A 27,064-nucleotide genomic window follows, 5' to 3' on the forward strand; every position below is an offset into this window, starting at 1 on the left:
TTTCCAGCCCAAAACACACGGAACACACCCTGCCAAAATGGATTCTGCCACTTTATTCAGATAAGAGGTCACAAGCCACAGGACTTAAAGTGCGTGAAATTCACTGGCAATAAAGCCGCACATATACCAGCCTCCCCGGCCCCCGCCCCCCACCACCTTGCTCCATTCATCATTACATGTCTGGGGGGAGGGGTTGACACCCGTCATTAAAGGTTGAGGACAGCAGGGAAAAAGGATGGGATGCTGGAGGAGCAGGAGTATTAGTGGTCTGAAAGTGGGGAAGGGGGGGTTTGACCACAGTGATTCTGCACACTGAGGCAAGGGTGGGGTCAGTCTAGCCTCTCAAAGGCTCGATGTAATTTTTCCCCACCTGTTCCTCACGGCCAGCCCCTGGCATTTCAGGCAGACCTAACTCCTCCTCCTTCATCTGACTATGGTTTTCCCCTATAATTTATGAGTAATTCAGAGCCTACAGTCCAGCTAGAAGGTGCCCCAATACACAATGATTACAAACCACAGCAGATACATATTTCAGAATCATGGTGGGGCTGGCCCAATCAGGTGGGAAGAGGCTTCTGTCAGGCGCTGGCTGGGCATATGCCCTGCTGAGTGCATGTGCCCACAAGTGTGGTAAGTGAGAGTAGGTGAGTGTGAGTGTATGTGTGTGTGTACATGTTCCACAAAAACCTCTGGGCGTCTGCTTGGCCAGAGGGAATCCTATCTCTTGCTTCATGGGACAGCCAGTGGGGTTGGAGGAAGGGAATGGTCAGCATAGACTTGGAGAGAGGGCTCGGATTCCCCAGAGGGAAGGGAGAAGCCTGCTCCCTATTCTAATACTCCCTAGGCCAGTCTGTACCTGCCCATGTCCTTTTTACCCAGCACAATGCTCCTTATTCCCTGCCAGCTCAGCACACAGCCACAGACTCTTAGAGCTGGCCCTTTCTCATTAAATTCTTCTGTGTCAAGACAGCTCCTCTTACCTCCACCAGGCGATGACACAGAACCCCTCTTCTTCCCCCTACCTCAGGAAAGGGAATTGGGCAAGGACCTCGAGACCTTAGCTTAACTCTACCCCAATCTACAGCTCTTCTAAAAGAAATAAAGTGCTTTGCTCTGCATGAATCCCAGAGAAAATGGCACCATGGACTGGCACAGGTAGTTTTCTTGACACTTCAAATACCCTCTGCCAGCCTGTAGTGCCCACATGATGCCATCCTAAACACGTGCAATTTGGGAGTCCCTCACCCACCTCCAAACACATGTCAACTCACCCTTTCCAACAGCAGGAGCTACAGACAGGAAAGTCAAACACACCACCAATCCCCCCCCTAATCCAGGCCTGTACCCATCTACATGGAAGAGATAAATAACAGGGCTCCATGGGCTTGGCCTCTAAGGGGAATGAAAGGCCTGAAAACAATTACGGATCCAGGGAGCCAGAGTACTCACACCCAGCCTGCATACCCCTCCACGCTTCTTCAATAGCAGCAGAATGCTTGCCTGGAGTTGCTACTCGAGAACTTTGGAAGGAGCTAACGGCACTGGCCCTTGCTCCAGGGCATCTGAAAATGTATCCATCTCCAGAATATTCAGAGGTTTCTCAAAGCCTGCTGGGCCTCAAGCTTAACAGTTTAATTACTATTGTCAGGCTGGTTCTCACTGTCCCTGGAAGGAGGGCATTTAGCTTTCCTTCTCTCAGCATTGAATATCTATACTTAGAACCCACCCTCAGGTTGAACCCTGCCAGGAAGGAAAAGGTAGTAAGGTGACCCACCTCCCCTCTGAATTCAGTCTCTGCTGCCTGCCAGGCTCACCTTTAACCCAGACCACTCAGAAGCTCCAGGTACTAAACTTCACTTAGCCTGTCTTCTCCAGGTCTTAGGACCACAGAGAGATATGCTGGCAACCCAATTACATAAGGACCCTTGATTTGGAAAGTTATAATTACAGGCTAATGCTCGTTAGGAACCGCCCAAGTTGATTCCTGAGGCCCACCGCCTGGGTGACAAGAAATCACGCATACATCACCCACCTCCCACCTGTGCTCTCTTCCTCTGAGGCCTGAGATGCAACACTGACTTCTGCAACACTCTCTCCTGGGAGCCCTAGCTGCCTCTGCCTCCCCTCTCACTGAGACAGTTTTGTCTCTATTGGACACAGCTGAGGCCACACTACAGAGGAGTGGGTGGGGGTTTCTTGGTGTGAGAAACACATAGTGCAGGAAACTTGAGCAGCAGTGGTGTGTGCACGAAAGCAAAGACAGTGCTGCTACCATAAGCGCTGGCATGGAGCCCAGGAGGGCTAAAGGACATCAGTCTCCCTCTCGATCCCCACGTACTTGAGGGCATCAGCTTGGCTGTACCTGTCCCAGAGCAGGAGGAGGAACCAGATTACTATCAAGGCTTTTGTGACAAAAAAGATAAGAGTCCCTTCCCATTTCACTTCCCCTCCCACTTCTTAAAGCAGTTTTCAATGCTCCCCTTCTGAGACAAGGCACCGGAAATCAGAACAAAGACAAAGCCTTGCCCACCATGAGATCCTCTCCTGCATCCCTATCACCCACTGAAGCCCCCAAATCAATTCCAACAGCCACCATTCCCACCCTTGGGGCCACCTCTCTAGGACCAGTCCCAGCTGCCTCACCTGTAATCAAAGAAGAGCTCTTCGCCAGCTTGAATTGCCCTCTTGGCAAATATCCCAATCCGATGGTCCCCATTCACCATCACCACTGCAAACAGGACAGACCCGGGGCTAAGTTCCTAGTCAACCCCACATCAAAAATCAGTAGTGATTCAGGGCTGATTTTCTCCAAATTCCCAGTGAAAACATAAATGAAGTGGAATCAGAAAATAGTCAATAGAGTTGCCTCTGTGCTTTTTTTTTTCCTTTTTCTTTTGCCTCTATGCTTTTAGATCTTTCTCTGGCTAGTGATATGGAGAAAGAATTATCTTTAAAAGACTCATGTTTGTGGAAAAAATGTTTATAATGTATTCAGTGTAAAAAAAAAAAGCAGATTATAAAACTGAGAGAATCAAAATGATACCAGACATTAATCATGATTATCTCTGGACAAAGAATAACTCAGCTATAAAAAATTTAATAACGGATAGAGATCATAGTAAATGAAGCATACATCCCCGGGCCACCTCCCAGGTCAGTCACTGAGAACTCACCTTTGGCGTAACAATTGGGGTTCACTGAATGGTTTGCAAATCGAATTTTGTTTCCTTTCCGGGTTGCATCCACTACAAAATCTGCATAAAGTAAACCAAGAAAGGCCATGAACTCACCAGGCAACTCCACAGCTTCTTGAGCCTGAATTTAAAATCAACCAAACAGTAACAAAAACAAGACAGTGGGAATTTTAGCAGGAGCTGGGAAAGCAGGCAGTATAAGAATGCAGCTTCACGTGGGAATACCCCCTTTGTCCCCCCCCCTTTGCTGGAATTATGGATCTCCTCTTTCCATCTAGGGAGGGAGATTTCTGAGGTATAAGTGCTCAGTGTTCTGATTACAAACACAACCTGGAAATGGAAGTTCTCCCAAAGCAAGGGAACTGGCTCATGGTGTCTCTGAGTTCAATCTCACCACCTTGCTCTGAACATCTGTTGGAAGATTCAGAGCTGATCTGAACCTGGACCAGAACAAGGGACATCTGGTAGGAAGACATACTCAAGACTACTTTGGGATGAGAAAGAGAGACTCCATACCATTGTTGAGGTTGAAGAGGAAGCTGGACATGTATTTGTCATAGACCTTCCCTCGTCGATCAGCCTCGTCCTGAGAGATGAGCTGCAGACAGACAAGGAACAAACAGGGGGATGAGGCTGTCTGCTCAAGGCATGGTACCCTGTCCCTAGACAGGAGAGGGAGGGGCAGTGTCACATATAGGTGCTTATTGAGTATCATGATGAGAATCATAACATACCGAGCTCGGGTTATTTCCTTCCAATCCCTAACCAAGCTGGCCAGTGTTAAGGTTGAAGAGAGCCCCCCACCTGCCCCTCCTGTGTGGCCTGAACTGCCAGAGTCGAAGAAGAGTGGTTTGTTTCAGGATTGCAAACAGTTCTGTGGGATCCCCCGAGAATCCACATGAGAACTCAGCTGAGTTATTTAGAGATTAATTCACAGAAGTCTGGACCACAGAAAAATCAGGGTTTCTCATCAGTATTTCCCCAGATAAGAATGTGGGCCAAACCGATAGCACTCACCTCACCACAGTATTCAGAAATGAACTCGTTCTTCTGCACAGACTCCTTAATGAAGGTGCCCCATCCGGCCACATCTGAGGGGGCCAGCAGCAGGTGCTGGGGAAGAGGGAGTCAAATCTCAGACTACAGGGTGTGTGTGTGCTGGGTGTGCATGTGTACGGTGGGCGGAGAGCATGGTGGAAAGAACTAGCAACTGTTCTTTAAGAGGATCTGAAAACAGAAAAAGGTCTAAGCCATTCTGTTCTGCTGGGAGGAAAAACAAAAAAGGGAGGTGGTGAAAGGAAACATGACCCCTCTTCCTCTAGACCTGTGGACCTTCACTGCTAAGTGTCAAGTAAAAATAGACCACACCAGTGACCAGTCCATCCTCTCTGCTCCTTTCCATCTGGCTGGTTCAGGGGGTCACTTTTCTCATCCATCACTGGGACAGAACACTTCATTAATTCAGTAAAAGTGTGTCGTTTAGGATTTACCAAGAACGTTCATGTACAAACCCTCTAGGAGCCAGTAGAAATAGGCTGCTGGGGACTGGTCAGTCGTTCCCACTCCACTACCTGGCGGGCAATCCTGAGAAAAGCCCTCACCTTCTTGAGTCCCCGCTGGATGCTGCAGTTTTTACAGGAAACCACTTTGCAGTCCCAGTGCTCTGAGGCCCCACAGGTGAGACACAGGTCGGGGTCACACTCTCTCACGGCCAGATAGCAAGGACACTGCTTGGTATTGCACTGGGTCTTACAGCGACAGCCAGGGAAGCGATTCTGACCTGGTGGGACAACAGGTGAGGTTAGGAAGAGAAGCAGGCTAGTGCTGGGTTTGACTCAAGGGACAGCAGAAAAGTAAATGTTATGTGTTCAAGGATATTTGGCAAAATAGGAGAGACGTTCCCTTCCCAATCGTCACATACTCAAAAATTTTCCAAAGAACATGGAGTGTCTCCCAACATTCATGGCTGAGAGTAAAAAAAAGCAGGCGTGACTATGGAGATATATTTCCTAGAGATTCCCCAACAATGCTCTCCCTCCTCCTTGGTGGAATTCGGAAGGGAGGTGGATAGTGCCCCCAGAAAAATAAAATCAGTGTTTTTCACTGGTAAATTCTGATCATCAAAACAAAAACCACTTTGAGAACAGAAGACATCCGTTCTATGCCACCCTCCTCCACCCACAGCCCTCCCCTCTGCTGTGGTTAAGATTGATAACTGCTACGGGTTAGGAGGTATTTCTAGCACAAGTGCCTGGGCACTAAGTTCTGCAAGCTCTGGAGGCTGCCATCAAACTGCCTTGACGGGGGAAGGGCATGGCTAAAAGAGAAGCACTTTAGCCCCTATCCTACCTTCTGCTGACATACAGACCAACTCGATATTAAAATTCCAGATAGTAAACTAAAATATACACAGAATTGTAACCTGTACATGTTACAAAACATTCTGGAAAGGGAGGCTGTGACTGCACTGTAAGGAAAAAGATGCCCATGTTTCTTACTTCTGCCCTGGAAGGTAAAGTTGGGAAAGCATCTGTATAATTGTTGCTTTTAGAATCATACGTGTAAGGTTTTTTTAAAAATTACTTTTCCATATCTTAAGTCTCTTGTAGAACGCTTAAAACACAGCAAAGAGAATATCAAAAGGCCCATCAGCAGCAAAAGGCGCAGGAGGGGAGGGAAACCTGGGATGCATTGGGCCGGCTGTGTTGGCAGACTACAGGAGAAAAGGAAGAACTCTTACAGTCTGGGTTGCACTGGCAGAACTTCTCACAGAAATTCTGAGTCATGATGCAGGGGCAGGTGCTGTCGCAGGGGCGGTCTGGGTGGTCGCAGGGTTGGTAGTTGTACACTTGTGTGGAAGAGTTATCTAGAAGAGAAAAGAATAGACCAGGGCACTGCTGCGCTCATGCTCCCTAGCGGCCTTCCCTCTCAAGTGTCCGGGGTGCTGACTCAAAGGCTTGTTCTACCATAACCTTGGATCCACATCTAGCACCTGATGATGGCAGTCCTAGGTGATGGTTGTTCATAAGCTACAATGGCGTGATTTGTTTTGCGGCAAAAGTGTAGAAATAGCCCAGGACTATAGTGCAGCTATTCTGAACATTAAATGAAGTCTAGGGTCTGGCACATGGCAAACCATGAAAGTCAGAGACCACAAGGCCCGTAACTCTACCTCCTAAGAGGTCTCCACAGCTGCAGCGAGACGCTGAGCTGTTCTCAGCTGCTGCAGAAAAACTGCAACCTGCGGAAGCGGTGTAGGGTCAACAAGTGCAGCTGCAGGTGGGGAGAGGATGTTCACAGTTCAGACCTCGAGCTGAACTGCGGAAGAAGGCCCTGCTGGAACCTACCTTTCTTCAGCTGAATTTTCCTGCAGTGTGCAGCCCACAACCTGAAAAAAGACAGGATGGGTCTGGGTCATGGTCCTGGGGAACTCTGCAGATTCAGGTAAAGGACAATGTGACCTACTCTAAGGAACTACAGTTTGGTAATTGGGGAGTGCCCTCCCAAATCACTTCACCGGAGGCTCCTGTTCTAGGACAGGGAGGCTACAGTCCACCCCAAATCCAGCTGGCCTATGCCTCATTTAAGCATAAACAATCTCCCCTTAACAAACAAACATACATAAAATAAGAAACAAAACAAAACCCAACCCTCTATGTCTATTGTAATCTATTGTCCCTCCCTCTCCTCAGCCTTTGGGGAGGTGGAAATATGGGGGAGTTTCAGGATGGGGAGTTGAGGCGGCTTTTCAGAAATATGCTCTAAGTGAAGGAACTGAGAGGGAGCAGCCACGGGGCCTTCCTTCTATACCTAGAATCTGTGTCAGTTCCTTTCTTCAATAGGTGATAGTCATTAGGAAACCAAGCCAGGCAGAATGTCAATTTAAAAACTCAACAAAAAACAAAGAAAAAGAAAAAAGAAAAACACAACAAAAAACTTCCAACTCTAAGCAAAGGCTAGCTAGCAAACAGAGTTATTATGCAACTTAGAAAAATAATACAAGTTCCAAAAACAAAACAACCCTAGTGGGTTGAGAAGTGAGTACAGTGATTAACTAATCACCAACAAGGAAAAGGGCTTCAATGTGGAGCCATGAGGTCAGTTCATGTTCTGTTGGCCAGGAGCTTAAATGGAAAACCAAAGTTAGCTCATGATCAGGAGAAAGGCTGGGCCAAGGCACAGACCCCCAGGGAGCACTGAGAAGGCTGGCCCTCCGTTACGCAATGCCAAACGGATGGGCAGTGGCTACAGAGAGAGGCAAATGGGAAGTCCAAGGGGAGGTCAAAGCACAGGGAACAGCCTGCCACAGAAAGTCCTTTGTCCAGCCCTTGCCTGTGCTTTCTTTTCTTCTTCTGAGAAGGGTTCATGAGCTCATCTGTTGGCAGCTTCAGGATAAGTGATTCTTTGACTGCAAACTGAAAGACCTGGAAGAGAAATCAACAGAACCTGTCACTCCTTCTTGAGCTAGGCGGATATATAAGTGGCCCAGCCAGGTGCTGGGCTTAGGAGGGTTCTCGAGAGCTCCCAGGCAGCTGACTGAGCATTTCTTCAGTCACGGGGAGACAGAGTGGCAATGGCCCTGAAGTTCTTATTTACCCTGACTTGAGAAAGGAGAAATACTGAGCACAGTTATAGCTTTCCTGGTTAGTAGATTTTATCCACTGTTCTGCCTACCAAACCCTGAGTGTGGGCGGATTCTTAACAACAGTATCTCTCTCTTCTTAGGAAGGGCAACTTTTTGTACCTTGTGTAACTGAGTAAGACCTGACATACACCAGCACTAGCTCCCTCTGCTGGTATAAAGGCACCAGAGCCTTGAACTCACTTCAGTAGGACAGCATTTCGGGAAAGCTGGTTCCCTTTCATTGTGCTTCTTTCCTTTATAGCATTCATTTTTAGCATTTCTCCCCCACCCCCCATTTTTTATTGTAAGTCTTTTTGAGATTCTGTGAAAAGTATAGACTCAGAAAAATATGGACAAAAATTGTTTTATGCCCAATTTGATAGATCTTTATGTTAACATGTGCCTCAGGGAAATAGGCTTGAGCTCCACAATGAAAGCAAAGGGCGTCAATTCACGGTTCTATTGCTTGTTCTAGGTAAAGGAAGCATGAAGAAGAGGGCACAGAGTCTCCTCTAGAAGTTAGGAGCCATGTGAGCAGGGCACAAGCTCTGGTGTTTCTTTCTAATTGGATGGATTGGCTTTAACACCTATCTCCCTGGCCTGTTTCTACAGTGTGCTCTCGCTGCAGTCTTGTCCTGCCTTCAGAGCATGAGTGGCTACTCTCAAACCGTGATTCTAGTGACGGTATGAGTGAGAAGGGCGAGGTCCAGGCCTAGCTTTTGGGGTGGTAATTAGAAAATCTTGTGACAGGATATTTGTAGAATAAAGCAATGAGGAGACTGATGGCGGGAACAGCACTGCAGCTGAGGAGAAGGAGCACACTAGATAAGAACAACCCCAGAAAGACCTGGGAGTCTAGGAAATGGATACACATTTAAAAGAAAATGTTGGAACCAAAAAAAGAAGCTAAGTGTGCTGAAACATCCAGAAGAGTTAGATTGTGGCTAAAGACAGAAATAAGAATTCAGCAAGGAGAGCAGACCCCAAGCACTGCTAGGCCTGGCCTTTGCAGGAGGCCCTGTGTTTGGAGACCCACTTCATGGCCCAGAAGCACAGACTCATGAGGGATTGAGCCTGAGACAGCTTCTCTCCAGACAGGCAGCTTACAAGATGGCAAAGGGCTGACAGAGCAGTGAGGAAAGCAGGGCCCGAGCTTGTTCCTGCTGCTTTCAGACAGTACCTGCTTGCACGTCTTCGTCCCCAGAAGCCTCGCTATTGAACAGAAGTTGTTGAAGTAGGTGCCATGAAAGACTCGAAAGAGAGATTCTTCAGCCCCAGTCCATTCCACAGGCTCCGAGGGTGCTTCCACTACACAGAGCTGAGGTGGGGCTGGACTAGCCTTCTGTTTTGTGGGGGTCTGACAGCGAGAGTTAGCCTCTGAGAGGAAGAAATAAGAGAAACAGAAGAAGGTGGAATGCAGTTGTTATTAGTAGCTGGCCGTAAACTCAGAAGTACTTTATTTAAAAGGCAGCCTAGTTAGGAACAAAAATATCCCATCTCCACTGTTTATAGATAAACCTGTGGACAGAATTAACAATTTTATAAAACACTAGAGGTCCGGTGCACGAAATTCATGCACGGAGAGGTGGGGGTGTCCCTCAGTCCGGCCTGCACCCTCTCAGAATTTGGGACCCCTTGGGGGATGTCTGCCAGTTTAGGCCAGATCCCACAGGGATCCCTGCGAGATCGGGCCTAAACCAGCAGTCGGACACCCCTCTTGCAATCTGGGACTGCTGGCTCCTAACTGCTCACCTGCCTCTGCCTGATTACCCCTAACCCCTCTGCCTGCCAGCCTGATCACCCTTAACCACTTGCCTGCCTGCCTGATGGCCCCTAACCACTCACCTGCTTGCCTAATCACCCTAACCACCTCTGCCTGCCTGCCTGATCACCCCTATCTGCTCGCTTGCCTGCCTGATCACTCCTAACCATCTCTGCCTTGGCCCCCGCTGCAGAGGCTTTGTCCGGAAGGACATCCGGAATGATGTCCAGAAGGTCGTTTGGCTGTCCAGTCTAATTAGCATGTTATACTTTTATTATTATTATTATTATTATTATTATTATTATTATTATTATTATAAATAGTAATATTAAGTGTTAGATGGTGATCCTGGGTTTACCAGAATTCTTGTGTGGTAAGAAGAGATCATTTTCTGTTCACTGTACCTGAAGAACTGGAGGCCCAGTCATTGCCTGTGTCCCTGTCACTGTCCCCTTCTTTAGTCTCAGCCACAGCAGAGGCTGAAGTGTTGGAGCAGGAAGCACTGACCATGTGGTGCCTTCGCCGGCGCCGACCAGAGCACTTGGAACGGGGGTTGTGGAGCATGGCGTATTCCTTTGCTCCTTCCTGCAATGAACACGTTACAGAAAGAAAACTGGAGTAGGCCCAGAATCACCATATTTATCCCATCATCACAAACCATCTTCATCAGTATCTGTGCTTACGTGCAATGATCCTGTCTTCTGTTTGCTCTGTACCATACAAATGCGATCATCTAACAGCCATTTAGCAAACATTCTAAAAACTTAGAAACATATAGTACCTCTTCACAAAAGAGCTAACCTATAAAGCAATCTTAAAAAGATATAATCTATGCATTTTCAACTTTCCAGTGAGCTATATCTAAAATTCATTTGCATGTTAGCTGTTTGGAACTTGAGAACACATTCTCCTGTAGTGGTAATGAGGTTGAAAGAGGGGAAGGGACTTGCTTGAGAGTATATAGCTAATTGTTCCAGAGTAGGTACAAGGATCAGGATTCTTCTGTTTCAATAATAAAATATGTAATCCCTGAATTTGTGCAATACTACTTAATTTTAGAACTTCCCTCCAAACTAGTATATTAAATTTGGAGGAATACTGTTTCGTTACTTTATAGCTATGCTTTTTTTTTTTAAAGACCAAATAACTATCATTCAGCTTGATTATCGATCTTCTTACCAGACTTGGTTCCCAAAGATTTCTAGCTGTTTCTAAAAACTAAAACTACATGTAAATGATAAGCATTTACCATTAATAAGGATATTCAGAATAATATACTGTAGGCACTAAAGGAAATTCCAAAAGAAAAGTTTTGAAATGAATTAAATCTGATATTATGTGCCTATGCTATGATATGACACACACAGAATCACTTATAATATATTCTTCCTCAAAATGTTTAACATAGCCCTGGCCAGGTAGTTCAGTTGGCTAAAGCATTGTCCTAATACACCAAGAGAGAGAAAAGCATCGATGTGAGAGAGACACATCAATTGGTTGCCTCCCACACATGTCCAGGGGATCGAGCCTGCAACCGAGGAATGTGCCCTTGACCATATCGAACCCAGGACCCTTCAGTCTGTGGGCCGATGCTCTATCTACTGAACCAAACTGGCTAGGGCTTTATTTATTTATTTTTAATCATTTTAGAGAGGAAGAGAGAGGAAGAGATAGAAACATCAATGATGAGAGAGAATCATTGATTGGCTGCCTCCTGCACACCCCACACTGGGGATCTAGTCCAAAACCCAGGCATATGTCCTGACCAGGAATCGAACCGTGACCTCCTGGGTCATTGCTCAACAACTGAGCCACACTGACCGGGAAGAAGTCATGTTTCATTTGCACTTTATAACCCCCAAGTGCTATGTACTGTCTCACTTGGTTTGTGTTGCCAGGGACAGAAAGCCCAAGGACCATTTCCTGCTCAATTTTCAACAAAGTTAACAATAGTAGAACAGCTTAAGAACGTACCAGCAAAAGGAAGCAGTCTGTGCCACATGGTTCTGGTTCAATCTTGATTTCTTTGTTCTTGCGTTTATATACATTAGGGGTAGCATGAAAAGCTGGAAAACACAACACTGTCCTGTTTCCAAGGATTCATCCACTTGACAGGATGGGGAGGAACAAAACTGAATTAGGGAGCTAGTGTAGGAGAATCTGGAGATAAACAGTCACCATCAAAGTACACAAAATCCAATCATTTCTGATATCAACACAATCCTTTCAAAGCTAGGAGGTATTCAGAAACAATCATGTTGCTGTTTATTCTGTCCTAACCATGCAAAGCATGTTGCACTATAACTGAACAAGTGAAAATAGATTAGTCCTTTGTAAAACCATCATCAGATCAGAAGCCGGGAATTCTATATGATAAACTAAAATAAAGACCAGGAAATGGTGGCTGGGAATAGAAAACAGGAGAGCATTTCAGAGTAGCCCCACTCACGGTGAAGGAAGCAGTCGTATTTAAAGCAGCGCCGGCAAAAAAGTGTGTGGAAGGAGTGCAGAGATTGCTCCCGCTGCACAGACTTGGCATTGGGGCCATCGATGTTGGGTGTGCACTGAGGGGGAAGTGCATTGGGGTCTGACATCTCTGTTAGCTCTCGGTACCTATTTAAGAAAAGAGAGATAAGAGTTCCTTCCAAGGGAATGTCTTAACCAAGAAAATACAGATTGAGTACTGAGGATCAACCAGGTACAGCTGGCCAAGAGAGTATGGGAGTTTTTGAGTCTTGTTGACGATGGATTGGTGTATAACTGAGTTAGTACAACATTGTAATTATACTGGGCTGGGCATATGCCTGAAGGGGAGGGAAATATTTAATAAGTATGGTGCTGGAGTAACTCTCCAGAAAAATGGCAGAAGTATAAAAAGTTCTCTGCCCAGACTTACCCAAAAGCCAGCAAACAATGACCCTTAATATGGGAATGGGTATTTAGGGTAAGCAAGTAAGCAAGAAATAATGAGAAGTGCAGGCAAATCCTTATGCACTTACCATAAGCAAGGCTTTTTATTGACTAAATACAGGCTTGAATGAAAATTCTGCCTGATCACTCTACATGGCCTGAGAGGGGCAGCTTCCCCTACCTCTCCTTCATGTCATCTGGGACACCATTCTCAGGGAACATTGAGGCGATTGCACTGAAGATCATGTCATTTGGAAACTGTTTCTTGGAACTCTTTTTGTTGCCTGAATTAGAAAAGACAAAAAGCTCCTGAGTGCTATCTATAATCAGGGTATGCAAACAAAGCTGTTTGGTCATTTTTTCTTTTGTCACAGCATTTTGATTAGAGCTGCTTTTTTGTTGTTGTTGTTGTTAATCCTCACCCGAGGATATTTTCCCATTGATTTTTAGGGAAAGTGGAAGAGAGAGGGAAAGACAGAGAGAAACATCGATGTGAGAGAAACACATTGATTGGTTGCCTCCTGCGTGAGCCCTGACCAGGGCCCAGGCCCAGGAGGAGCCTGCAACAAAGGTAAGCACCTCTGACCAGAATCCAACCCGGGACCCTTTGGTCCGCAGGCTGACACTCTATCCACTGAGCCAAACCAGCTAGGGCTAGCGCTGCTTTTTTAACCTAACCATTGGCTGCTTAGGAATATATAAGAAAGTCAAGGTTATCCGGACTTCTCTAATAGGCTACCAGTAAATAAGGAAATCAGAGTCTTCTACATATTAACAACAAAATCCACTGCCCAAGATAGAATATGGAGGTAAAAACCAGAGTTTTCATAGAGAGACCTGAATATAGAAGAACCCTACATGCTGAAGAACAAGACTGATATTATAACTTTATTACAATGAAAGAGACACTATTCCTAGACATATAGTATAATTAAGTAATGTAGATTATAATTAAACATTAAATATTAACATGGAAAACTGTTCATGATATAAGATTAAATAAAAAGGGATAAAAATTACATGTGTGCGTATATATATACATGTGGCATGATCACAATTTCACATAACACACAGATTGATTTAAATATGTACTTTAAAAAATTGAGATATATTTGACATACAACATTGAATATATATATATATTTTAATATTTTCAAAATTGATTTCAGAGAGGAAGGGAGAGGTAGAGAGAGATAGAAACATCACTGGTAAGAGAGAATCACTGATCAGCTGCCTCCTGCACGCCCCTGACTGGGGATTGAGCCTGCAACTCGGGCATGTGCCCTTGACTGGAATCAAACCCAGGACCCTTCAGTCTGCAGGCCAATGCTCTATCCACTGAGCCAAACCAGCTAGGGCGCTCTCGCTCTCGCTCTCTTTCTCTTTCTTTCTTTCTTTCTTTCTTTCTTTCTTTCTTTTTACATTTTTTTTTTAGGTCTAGAAGGAAATTAAAAAAAAATTTTTTTTTTATTGATTTCAGAGGAGAAGGGAAAGGGAGAGAGAAAGATAGAAAGATCAATGATGAGAGAGAATCATTGATCGGCTGCCCCCTGCACGCCCTCTACTGGAGATTGAGCCCACAATCCGGGCATGTGTCCACCAGAATCGAACCCGGGCCACAGGCCGATGTTCTATCCACTGAGCCAAATCGGCTAGGGCTAGAAGAAAATACTAATGCTGGTTATTCCTAGGCCCGATTACTAGTATAAGGCCATTTTATTTTGTTCTTTAAACTTCCCACATTTTCCAAATACACCATTTTCTAATTAGAAATGAATAATGATTGTTCTCTAAGTTCTACTTTCTTCTCAGCTAGGTTACCCAAGCTATCTTAAGTTATGAGTGGAGAGGGAGAGGAGAGAGGAGGGAAGGGGAGGGAAGAGACATAAATTTGTTGTTCCAACTATTTATGCATTCATTTGTTGATTCTTTTTTTAAATATAATTTTTTTAAAATTAATTTTGAGAGAGAGAGAGAGAGAACACTGATTTGTTGTTCTAGTTATTTATGCATTCATTGGTTCTTGTATGTGCTCTGACCGGAGATTGAACCTGCAACCTTGGCATATCAGGATGACGCTCTAACCAACTTAGCTACTTGGCCAGGGCCTCTCCCTGTTACTTTTATAAAGTCATATGAGGAAGTAGTGCTATTTACCTTCTATAGTATGTCGTTTTCTCTTTCTTGTTACTGGCAGATCTTCTTTGCTGTCATCTTGCTTTCCGTCTGAGGTGTCATTGTGCCCTTCCTCCTCCTCATCTGAGTATTGATTCAGGGCATCTACCAACTCCAGGAAAACAGCATCACTAATCAGGACAGATCCAGGAATCATCTCTGAAACATAAGGTTTAAATGGATGAACAGTGGTTGTTTCATATTCCATTAGTCCTCCTAGGAAAGTTTTGTTGTATTCATTCCTGAGGCCCAGGAAGATAAGGTACTGAGGCCCAGGAACATGAACTGACCTCATGGCTCAGGAATGAAAACTTTGGTTTTCCATTTAAGCTCCTGGCCAACAGAACATGAACTGACCTCATGAACTGACCTCACGCATGTCATAGGTTCGCCATCACTGTCTTAGGAGAAAGTCTTTGGACACTAGAGGGCGTAGTGGATAAATGCATTCAACAGCATCATAACACCTAAAATTGTCACAAGAGCAAATCCATTGGGAGTCTCTCCCTATCTTCCCAGTTCTTGTACACTAACAGCCTTTTCAAAAACTACTTCTAAAACTACAACTAAATCCAAATGACTTTCTTTTAGGAAAGTCAGGATATTATAATCAATTTCTGAGAGATACAAGGGATATCTAGATCAAAGTCATAGGACAGAGATGTTATGCTCATTGCCATTCTCAGAGAAAGGAAAATGAAGAGAAATGTCTTTGGGTGGATTTACGAAAAACTTCTAAAATCAAACTTATTTGTACACTGAACTTCTCTCTCGTCACTGATTACTATATGATCCTTTTATGTCCAAACTCCTTTTAAAATTTAACTGGAAATTCTTTAATATAAAATTTCTACTCTCAGCCATGTGATTACACTGAAATATTCTCTTTTTAAAATATATTTTATTGATTTTTTTACAGAGAGGAAGGGAGAAGGAAAGAGAGTTAGAAACATTGATGAGAGAGAAACATCAATCAGCTGCCTCCTGCACGCCTCCTACTGGGGATGTGCCTGCAACCAAGGTACATGCCCTTGACTAGAATCGAACCTGGGACCTTTCAGTCCGCAGGCCGATGCTCTATCCACTGAGCCAAACCGGTTAGGGCTACACTGAAATATTCTTTAGTGTGTACACCATAAGGCAGGAGATAAGAGGAAGATGATGGACCAAAGAAGAGGCACCATTCTAACAGTTTTCTCACGAAGAGCCCAGCACCACTACCTTCTTCACCGTGTACTTTCCCATCGTAGTTATTGATCAGCTCTTCAATGAAAGTCTCATCTTCTTCTTTCACCTCATCTCCCATGTAGGGAATATTGCACAAAACTGTCTCATCTTCTACCTGAAATCAAACCAGAAGTGATTTCTCCCATGAATCTACTATGCACCTCCTCTTTTCTATTTAATGAAATACTTGCTGAGCGTTTTTGCTACCTGAATCTCCTGAAAATGACTTTGGTCACAGTGGCCTGAGTTTAAAAACCTGGTTATTTTGTTTTGTCAACAAAACCTCAAATGAAGAGGGCAATGCTACTTTTAGGGGGGGGGGGGAGAAGTAAGTTTAACTACAGGAGGATATTAACTACCAAACGTTTTGCATGATACTAATAAAGATATTTCCACTAACACCTAAAATTTGGTAGTACATTTGTTTTTCACAGTGATTCCATCATCACTTTTTATTCACTAAACATTATTGTGAAATAGGTATGAATATCACCTAAACAACAGTTTAGAAAGTCTTCAATTCTAATTCTTCTCGGACACAGAGATTAAATGAGATGGAAGGCTTCCAAAAATATAATCTGCAATATAACTAAAATATTTAGAACAGAAACTGGGCAACCATACATTTTTGGATATTCTATTATATACTCTAAGACTAACCACTCTGATAATCATAATAACAAAAATGATTGTAATTCATGTCACTTGCACTCAGTGGAACCTAAAATCAATCGCAGTGTATGAACTACAATATTTTCTGGTAATAAGCAATACTAATGGATTTTTCTCTTTTTGATTAAACAGAGAACACAGTCATTCTTAAATCCTAAAGTATCAGAGTAAAATTACTCTGAAACTTAATTCTGAGGATTCCTTCTGTAAACCCATATTTTATTCTGCTGAATTGTTATCTGTCACCAGGCAGATGATAAGCTATGGCAGTATTTAGAGACTGCTTATCAGTACCACAAATAAGCCTAGTAGGAGTTAGCATAAAGGCCCAGATGAAAGGATTGTGGGTCCCTGTGCACCTCATTTATCTCAGTTGCTTTCATAGCATCTTGACTTTAGAGGATTTAGAAAGGATTGAGCCATCAGCAGGGAGTTGTCAACCTGCTTGAGCCTCAAGTGTCTGACTTAGACTGCATTTAATTGCACATGTTATAAAATTGGACAAGGTAGTAAAGGAAAACTGGAGTCTTGCCCAGTCTCACTCATTCAAAAAAAAAAAGAACCATCATCAGTGCAGAAGTATACTTCAGAGCGCACAATACCTACCAAATTAGAGCAACTTGCAATATACTTTTTAGAGTAAATAAGTTACTCTAAAAGCATTCTGCCCTGCATGTCCAAGCTTTGTTACATATACTCTGACAATATTTACCTTAAGAGGAGTGCCAGCATATTAACATAAGAAAATCATAGAGTTTAAACATTTATCACATTGCTTTCAATACATACCATAAAGTTCTGCTGGAGAGGGGACCAGGAATACATAATGGGAACCAATGCAACTGTGTTCAGAGACCGCATTAACATATGCTGGCTTGCAAATCCCGGGAAAATGCTGTCAATGGTACACTGAAATATAAACAATGATATGGAGAGGGAAAGGCAAGCACACAACTCAAGAGAATTGGAGTTTCCTTCCCAAATGATCCCAGTAGCCTTCTAGTTCTTTCAAATAAATAAGCTGAGGGTTTTGTAACAGCTTCTAATAGAAACCACTATACACCTGTGGAAAGGAGGAACTCTCTCTTATTCACCTTTGTATCCTCTACCGAATCCAGCACATACTCAATGATGTTTATTTCAAATCCCACACTTGATGTTTATTTCAACCTAAAACTGTTGGTCTCCTTGGGCTGTACATAAGAGCAAAGGACCTCTGAAAGTCCTAAGAGATGAGGAGGAAGAGGAGGAAGTTTTCCCGAAGACCTAAACTTTAAGGCAGCGGACCTCAACTTAGCTGCACAGGTGATGGGGACAGTACAGGGGGAAGCAAAAGAAAGTCTAGTCATATTTTGCTTTGGAAAATAAAGTTACTCTCAATGTACTCCTTGATTTTTATCTTAAAATTATTATCTCTTTAGGAAACTAGTATATGTGTAAATTTACAATAAGGGCTATCCCTTTGATCAATATATTCCTGTCCATTATCCAAGGCATTCTTTTTTCCAATATCAAAATGCGGAAAGTGCCAAACAAGGCACAAAAAATGGTTGATTTGAAGCCTGAACATACAACCCAGGAAAGCAAATGTCTTGTTTTTTATCTATGAAAAACTCATGATTATGCTCATTAACTAAGGAGAACAATAGGCAAAAAGGTTCTTTAAGCTACAGATTTACCATTCCAGTTATTCAAAGTTTACTATAACAACTGTACCCATTATCTTTACTTATTTTCTAATCACAAATACAAGTCCAATGAAGAGAGGAAGGCTGAGCTTAGATACCCAGAAGTACCTTTTTGAGAAAAGGATGCCCACTCAGAGGCTTCATCAACTGAACAGGTTGAACACGTAGCTTCTTCCATTCTTCATTGAGGATCTGGGTTTTTTCTTGAACCTTTGCAAAATTTGCTACATATAGAGCCTAGCAAAGGCAAGAAAAAAGCAGTTAGAATTTCAAGAGAAGAGGTGAAAAAATTCAACCCCTCCACAATGGATCAATATGTTAAAATACAGAACCTTTCACTTGGAAATTATTTTTTACCTTTGCACCCATATTTGCCTGAAGCCGTTTAAGTTGTCGAAGTCTCATGTATTCAGACTTAACCTTTCTTTTCCAATAAGTGATACATTTGGAAGTTGGGGCATTTGGTATATCCATTTTGCTGTAATCTAAGAGAGACAGAGATGAGAAATAGCATTTTACAGCCTGGAAATGAAGCATTCCTCAAACTCAACCACTGTCAGTTATACTTTTATTCCTACTATACTTATTCATAAAAACATACACTTAAAGAACCCAAATCCATGAGTTAAACAGGAAGTTTCAATAAAAAAATTTCATGTCTGCAATTCCTGATCTTATTACCACCCTAACCCCCAACTGAGTGGACACAGATGGAAGATGTTCTGCAGGGCAGGGGGAAGGCTGGGGGATATGTTTAGCAGTCGCCTCCTCCCATACCTCAAGAAGTTGTCTCAGATATTTAGGAACTTGGATTACTTGGAAATTTTGAAGCCTACTTACTACCATGATTAAGAGAAATGTTCAGCAAGAATTAATTACAAAGAGGTGCATAGAAACATCCACACTATAAAACTGTACCTGCCAAATTATCTAAATCTACCACACCCTTGGCAATAAAGGGTAGACATGACAACAGCATAATTACATCTCAAAGTCAATAGCAAGACATTTAGAAATATATAACACTGTAAGTAACTTTTTGTGTGTGTTTGAATAAAGAGTCACAGCTTTAAAGAAGTACTTATACTCTACCTACCTCAGAATGCAAGGGGAAGTGTCCAGTAAAATGTGCCTTCTGTTCTTCAGAGGAATGGTAAGACATAAAGGCAAAACAAATATTCAGCTTTTCAAAAGAGAATAGACAGTTTTTAAGTCAGTGAGCATATTTAGACCCTGTACCTTCAGTAGGATGCTCTCCCATAACTATGAAGAGTTTGAGGTCTCTGCTACCATTATTTCTGCATGTAAGTCGGGTCTGAATAACACTTGATGCCATTGGGAAGGGTCCTTTAAACTCTATCCTTCCAGTCATGTGTACAAATATATTCTCACAATTACCAAGTTTGCTATTTTGCTTTTCTGAACCAATTTCTAGGCTCAGCTTGCAGGCTGCCCATCAATTATTTTAGAGAAAGAACAAATTTTGTGTGCATGTGAAAATTCAATAAAATCTACAGGAATATGTTTTTACTCGATAGTAATAACTGTTTAGGTTTCCTAGAGAACTAGTTTAATTCATTTCACCTAAAATTTTAAGTTTCTGACTATATTACAAGGAGCTATGAAGAGCCAAAATCTGAAACAGAAACTAAAGTTTCAGACCTTGTTTTTAAAAATTTCTGGAAAAAAAAAAAAAAGGTTTTATTTTGGAGTTTAATATCATATTTCTCCTAATGGATCATTTTAAAATTACCTGCTTTTCCCCATAAGAATTGATAGCACAGACAAGAAAACAGCAAAATTTAACCCACTGTCACACATACGCCACAATCAGATGATGATCATGTTATCTCATGCCCATGGGCTGTGATGAACCAAATAGATTGGTATAATGCTATTAGAAACTTAGAGGATAGTAAAGGAAGGAAGGAATAGCAAAACACAGACAGATTCACTGTGTTTACTAAAACGCAACCAAGTGATTCAAGCTTGTAAAAACAGAATTCCCTGTGAGTTAATCATTATCTCTCTGGAAGAAGAGAATGAAACAACATAATCTAGGAATTTGAATCCAAGAGTGCTAAAATGATGGGATATAAAAAAATTAAGCTGACCTGAATTTCTTTCCTACAAATTGCCCCACCTCTCTTCCTCCTACATCTCTTAAATAGTTCTCATTCCTCTATGGAATGGGGTCAAAAGAGGGCCTCTTTTTGACTGATAAAACTACACATCACACTCACATGTAATACTAAGTAGTTGTTCATATACTGTCTGCCGAACAATGAATAGTCTACTCCAGGAAATGAAAAAATGGTTCAAATATAAGACAAAATTGCCTCTCTGAGAAACGTTAGGTTATCCTTATTGAGATGCAAATGACCCAAATGTTACGGATCACAATTCGGTCAATCATCATAACGTCCTTAAAAAATGGGTTTTAATTACAATCTCTTTCCCATTCTTTTTGGAACTCATTTCCCTTTTTGAAATAGAGAGCTTAGGGCAGTTTGCTGTATCCATTTGAAACTGGAGATCAAGTAATGGAAAATAATATAATCCACAGTTGCCAGTGTGTGTGTGTGTGTGTGTGTGTGTGTGTGTGATTCAAGCTTTTCAGAAATTTTAAAAAACAAGGTCTGAAACTTTAGTTTCTGTTTCAGATTTTGGCTCTTCATAGCTCCTTGCAATATATTCAGAAACTTAAAATTTTAGGTGAAATGAATTAAACTAGTTCTCTAGATTTCTTAGAGGAGATGGCCACAGAGAAATACCAATATTTTTTATTAAAGAAAGGAGTTATAACTGACATGTAATATCCTACAGCCTGTCAAGAGTTGACAGTATACACATAAACATGAAAATGACATTATTTTAACCAACCATAATGTAAAATAAGCCACACTTCCTCCTTTTACAATAAAAATGGTATTTGAATTTCATGTGACTGTGAAGTAATATTTATTTTGCTTTGCTTTTTAATGGGTCTTCAATGTTTCTAAAAGTTTATTTGGCAGTTAGTCAGTCCCCACAGAGTGTATGAGGAAGAAGAGACATACTATTTGGAACAGATATGTATGATTAAAATAAACACCTGAAACACAGCCATAAGACTGGTTCTCAAAGCATCTGGACACTAACCAACAACTACCATTTCAGATTTTTAAAAAATATATATTTTATTGATTTTTTTACAGAGAGGAAGGGAGAGGGAGAGGGATAGAGAATTAGAAACATCGATTCAGCTGCCTCCTGCACACTCCCTACTGGGGATGTGCCCGCAACCAAGGCACATGCCCTTGATCAGAATCGAACCCGGGACCCTTGAGTCCGCAGGCCGACGCTCTATCCACTGAGCCAAACCAGTTAGGGCCAGATTTTTTTTTTTTAAAGCAAGCAAACAAAACACTAAGCACTCCCTAGAGCAGACTTGGAGAAAGAGGCTCATACAACTTGGGCAATGGGAATGGCACATAAAAAATACCTTATATTTCTACTAGATCTGTTCTTTAGTTCTTAGACATGCAAAACAACATTTATATGTCAGTTAACTACTAAGCTATTACTTAAGAGCTTTTTATTATGTTCACTTAGTTTACTTATACATTGAAAATAAACTTCAAAACATGCTGTTTTGGTCAAGAAGTTTAAAATTGTCTTTATATAAATAATGCCAAAACTCAATAAGATAAGCAACCCAATAAAAATGACAAAAGAAAACAATCTGAGTAGATACTGCACCAAAAAATATATAGAAATGGCAAAACAGCACACAAAAAGATGCTCAATACTATTAGTCATTAGAGAAATGCAAATCAAAACCACAAGATGTACTATTACAACCCACTAAAATGGCAAAAACAAAAAAGGCTGATAAGATCAATTGTTGGCAAGGATGTGGAGCAAATTGGTATCCTCATACATTGCTGGTGGAAATGCAAAATGGTACAGCCACTTTGGAAAAACAGTTGGCCAGTAAAAAAAAAAAGTTAAATATATACTTACCATATAACCTGACATACAATTTCTAATTATCCAAGATAAATGAAAATATATGTCCCCACAAAGGTCTGTACACAAATATTCATAGCATTTTTATTCAGAATAGCCAAAAAGTGGAAACAAGACAAATATTTATGGATTTGCAAATGGATACAAAGTGCAGCATATACATACAACTGAATACTCTGTAATAAAAAAGGAATGAACAGTTCCCATACATGCACAACACATCTCAAAAACTTTATGGTAAGTGAAAGAAATCAAACACAAAAAAATGACATACTATATGACTCCACACACGACATTCTACTAGAATATTTCTAGAAAGGGCAAAGTGACAGAGAGTAGATCAATGGCAGGGGTAGGGGAAAGCAATTAAAAGGAAAGGAGCATAGCCCTAGCCAGTTAGGCTCAATGGATAGAGCATCGGCCCACGGACTGAAGGGTCCCGGGTTTGATTCCTGTCAAGGGTACATACCTAGGTTGCAGGCTTCATCTGGCCTTGGTCACCCCTGGTTGGGGTGCAACCAATCCATGTGTCTCTCTCACCTCTCACATTGATGTTTCTCTCTCTCCCCCTCCCTTCCCCTCTAAAATAAAAAAGGAAAGGAGCACAGCCCAGCTGGTGTGGCTCAGTGGTTGAGCATTGACCCAGGAACCAAGAGGTCACGGTTTGATGCCCAGTCAGGGCACATGCCAGGATTGCAGGCTTGCTCCCCATAGGGGATGTGCAAGAGAAAGCCAATCAATGATTCTCTCATCACTGATGTTTCTAATCCTCTCTCCCTCTCCCTCTCTGAAGTCAATAAAAACTTTTTTTTTAAGGAAAGGAGCATAAAGTCACTTTTTTGTGATGATAAAAATGTTTTATAACTTGGTTGTGATGATGATGATTTGACTATGTACTTTTATGAAAACTTGCTGTACTATATACATAAATGATTAACTTATTGTACATAAATTTTTACCTCAATAATGCTGATTAAAGAAAAAATAAGTCTTTCTTGATGACCTGTTAATCTAGTATTTCCCAGAGACTTACTATTAAAAATAGTAGGCAATTTCACCTTTTTAAAAATATATACTTTATTGACTTTTTACAGAGAGGAAGGGAGATGGAGAGAGAGCCAGAAACCTCGATGAGAAAGAAACATCAATCAGCTGCCTCCTGCACACCCACTACTGGGGATGTGCCCGTAACCAAGTACATGCCCTTGGCTGAATCAAACCCAGGACCCTTGAGTCCGCAGGCTGACGCTATATCCACTGAGCCAAACCAGTCAGGGCCAATTTCACCTTTAAAAAAAAACCTCTTGAGTGACTTCAGAATGAATAATAGTAGAATGATCAATATTGGTTCAATTACTATAAAAAATGTTACATGTATACTACTGTAAGATGTTAATAATATGGGAAACGGGATGTGGGTTATATGGGAACTCCCTGTAATACCTTTATAATTTTTTTTGTAAATCTAAAACTGTTTTAAGAAAATAAGGTTTGTTTTTTAAAAAATTGATAATTGGAAATGTTAACTACCTATTTACAAGTCAGATATCTACAGGAAAAGAAAGCTATAAAAACTTGGAAATCTTTCCCCAGAAAATTGGCTCTCAATTTGCTTCAAAGGCTAAACCTAGAATGTAGTTTGTCACTAGTTGAAAATGGGAAAACATTATTGAAATATTTGGAGATAAAACATTTAAGGAACAATATCAATATCCTTAAACTCAGAGACTGAAATCAGAATATAAAAGTTCCAAACTATGAAATTCTTTCATCCACATAAAGGTGTTCGTTTACAGAAGCTTATCTTAGGGTCAAGTTCAACGTCTTTACTACTTTCTCTTTTAGAACAAATAATTTTTGTTAATGCCTGGGTAAATTGCACTGTAGATGTTTAAATTTTCCATCTCATTCTCTTTCCTTTTCACTTTATGGTGGAGTTGAAACATAAACAATAGGGGTGAATCTACCTCTGCCAACAGCTCTAGTAAAGCATAATGAGTTATTCTGGTGATGACCAATTTCATCAACATTCCTGTTAAAATCAACTGTTAAAATCAACTCTGTGGCTAGGTATATAATGATGGATCCTCCAAGTAAGATCTATTAAACACATCTTTAATTTATACTCTCCCACTCCTCCAAGATATTTATATTTGTTATTAGTTTGAGGTTCTGGGCACCATCCACATAGAAAAAAAACCTTACTAACAGGAAGCTGTGAAATTTTTTTCCTGAATTCTTATTTAATATAAAATTATACCACTAATATTTTTTAGTATTGCTTTATTAAGAAAATAAGGTCATTTGCACTAGAGACAATGGTGATAAAAATCAAAGCAGGATTAATTTTTATGAGACCCAACAGATATACAACAATCTATATATTCTATATATACAAAAGCCTAATATGCAAATTGTCCCCATGGGAGTTCAACAGGGAGACCAATCACTCGCTATGATGTGCGCTGACCACCAGGAGGCGGCGTGGAACAAAGGAAGGCCCTGGTCATCAGCCAGCAGCCAGGGAAAGGAGGCCCCCACTGAAGGCCCTGATTGGCCCTGATCTCCAGCCAGGCCTAGGGACCCTACCCATGCATGAATTTTGTGCCCTGGGCCTCTAGTGATTTATAATAGTTAAAGCAATCTAACAGAATCAGCTCCATCTTGGCTGATTCTGTACTACACTAGCACAAAGTTTAATACTTACTGATTAATACTTAATACTGCTCATTATTATTCAATAAAACAAGACAGTTTTAGTTATTCCATTTTGAAACAAAGTATTAGGGTAAGTGTGTCAGAGAACACAACACACCAGAAGCACTTAACTCCAATTATCCATTAAGTAATTCTTGACTTTTGGGTTTGGAGCACTGAAGTCCCAACTGACAGTTTGATGGATTGAAAAGGTATAAAAGGGCCCCAAACACAATCTGAACAAATTTAAAAAGAAAAACAAACAACTGGGACTTTCTAGAATGGAGGTATTCCCTAAGAGCAGTTTTTCTTTTTTAAATCTTCCCCTCAATCCTAAACTAACTGGTATAACTCTCTTCACCTTTCTCCACATGCCTTTTTTTCTCTTTAAACTACCCTATGTAGAAATGTAATGTGTGTGTTTTTGTTTTGCTTTGTAAATCTTCACCAGAGGATATTTTTTCCATTGCTCTTTAGAGTGTGGGAGGAAGGGAGGTAAGAGGGAGAGAGGGGGAGAGGCATGGAGGGAATGGAGAGAGGGAGAAAGAGGGAGTGGAGAGGGGGAGAAGGAGGGAGGGAGAGAGGGGGATGTGAGAGAGAGACACATTGATTGACCAGGAATAGAACCCGGACTCTAGCCACTGAGTACACCAGCCAGGGCTGTAATGTGTTTTTAGTGTTGATGCCTCAAACATTTTTTTGGCAGTTGCTAGTTAACAAAGTAGAAATTTTTAAAACAGTCCAACACAGTAAAAGCATATACTACTTAATTAAATAAATTGTTACACGTTTCATATAAAGCATGAACAGGAACAAAAACTGTTACCCACAGGAAAAGGAAGCCAGATTTCAGATATCAAAAGTTAAATAGAAACAATTAATATATTAAATACTTTTTAAAAGGCATGCTAATTCAAAGGCAAGTAAGGTAAGAGACACAAGTCCAACTACATTTTCTCCCCCTTTCCTTTCTCACAAAAGTGATCTTGAGAGTCAATTTCATTTTTTAATCCTAGGCTCCTTATTCTAGTGCTGTTTCAAAGAGAAGTCAAATAATACCATAATGAAAAAGTAATTTCAACCTCAGCCAACCGAAACTGGTTTGGCTCAGTGGATAGAGTGTTGGCCTGCGGACTCAAGGGTCCCAGGTTCGATTCCGGTCAAGGGCATGTACCTTGGTTGCAGGCACATCCCCAGTAGGGGGTGTGCAAGAGGCAGCTGATTGATGTTTCTCTCTCATCGATGTTTCTAACTCTCTATCCCTCTCTCTTCCTCTCTGTATAAAATCAATAAGATATATTTTTTTAAAAAGTAATTTCAACCTCAGCCGATTTTAAAGCTGTGTTTTAGCATAAGGTCCATGATTGGCCTACAACCGTGGTCGGCAAACTGCGGCTCGCGAGCCACATGCGGCTCTTTGGACCCTTGAGTGTGGCTCTTCCACAAAATAGCACGGCCTGGGGGAGTCTATTTTGAAGAAGTGGCGTTAGAAGAAGTTTAAGTTTAAAAAATTTTGCTCTCAAAAGAAATTTCAATCGTTATACTGTTGATATTTGGCTCTGTTGACCAATGAGTTTGCGACCACTGGCCTACAAGTACTCAGTTAGTAGCAGAATTAGGATCCAGATCTCCAACTGCCAGCCCCAGAGATCTGCGCACTATTTATGCATTCCACAAATATGTACTGAGCACCTACTGTGTGCCTGGCACTATTTTGGGTGCTTAGGGTACATCAGTGAATAAGTCAGACAAACATCCCTGCCCGGGGAGAGTTAACACTGTGATGCACACACGCAATATAAACCTTGGCAATAATATTATTATTACATCTTTATAGATAGTCCTTTCCTTTATTGTAATTGTGTTTACAAAAAAAGTACTTATCTCCGAACACACACTTTCTTTTATGTAACTAAGTAATCTCTGTTTCAATGACACAACATCCCAGCCCTGGGGATTCCAAGACTTAAAATAGCCAAGCTCTTACAGAACGTCTTACAGCACCTTCTCCGGCTGGAAACTTCATTCAATGCTGGTTTCCTAAACTTAAAGGCACCGGATGGGGGGTTTTTCTCTTCGAAGACGTGGAGGAGCAGACCACACT

The 27,064-nt window shown here is 41.7% G+C and overlaps 1 protein-coding gene across 1 annotated transcript; it reads right to left on the minus strand.

Annotated features, from left to right (window-relative positions):
- Window positions 1–44: 44 nt before the first annotated feature.
- EZH1 (enhancer of zeste 1 polycomb repressive complex 2 subunit) lies at window positions 45–27,064 on the minus strand. Its single transcript, XM_054709296.1, has 21 exons — window positions 26,965–27,064; window positions 19,349–19,387; window positions 18,610–18,737; window positions 18,361–18,489; window positions 17,354–17,473; window positions 15,887–16,007; window positions 14,648–14,824; window positions 12,672–12,774; window positions 12,030–12,193; window positions 11,555–11,646; window positions 9,985–10,165; window positions 8,999–9,195; window positions 7,527–7,618; window positions 6,542–6,582; window positions 5,935–6,060; window positions 4,796–4,974; window positions 4,212–4,307; window positions 3,711–3,792; window positions 3,174–3,254; window positions 2,644–2,728; window positions 45–2,362 (listed from the first exon to the last, which is right to left on the minus strand). Exons 3-21 carry the CDS (start codon window positions 18,724–18,726, stop codon window positions 2,302–2,304), a joined length of 2,244 nt encoding a protein of 747 aa, XP_054565271.1. The 5' UTR covers window positions 18,727–18,737; window positions 19,349–19,387; window positions 26,965–27,064; the 3' UTR covers window positions 45–2,301.

The sequence above is a fragment of the Eptesicus fuscus genome, chromosome 20 (assembly GCF_027574615.1).
Source record: "Eptesicus fuscus isolate TK198812 chromosome 20, DD_ASM_mEF_20220401, whole genome shotgun sequence".
Lineage (NCBI taxonomy): Eukaryota > Metazoa > Chordata > Mammalia > Chiroptera > Vespertilionidae > Eptesicus > Eptesicus fuscus.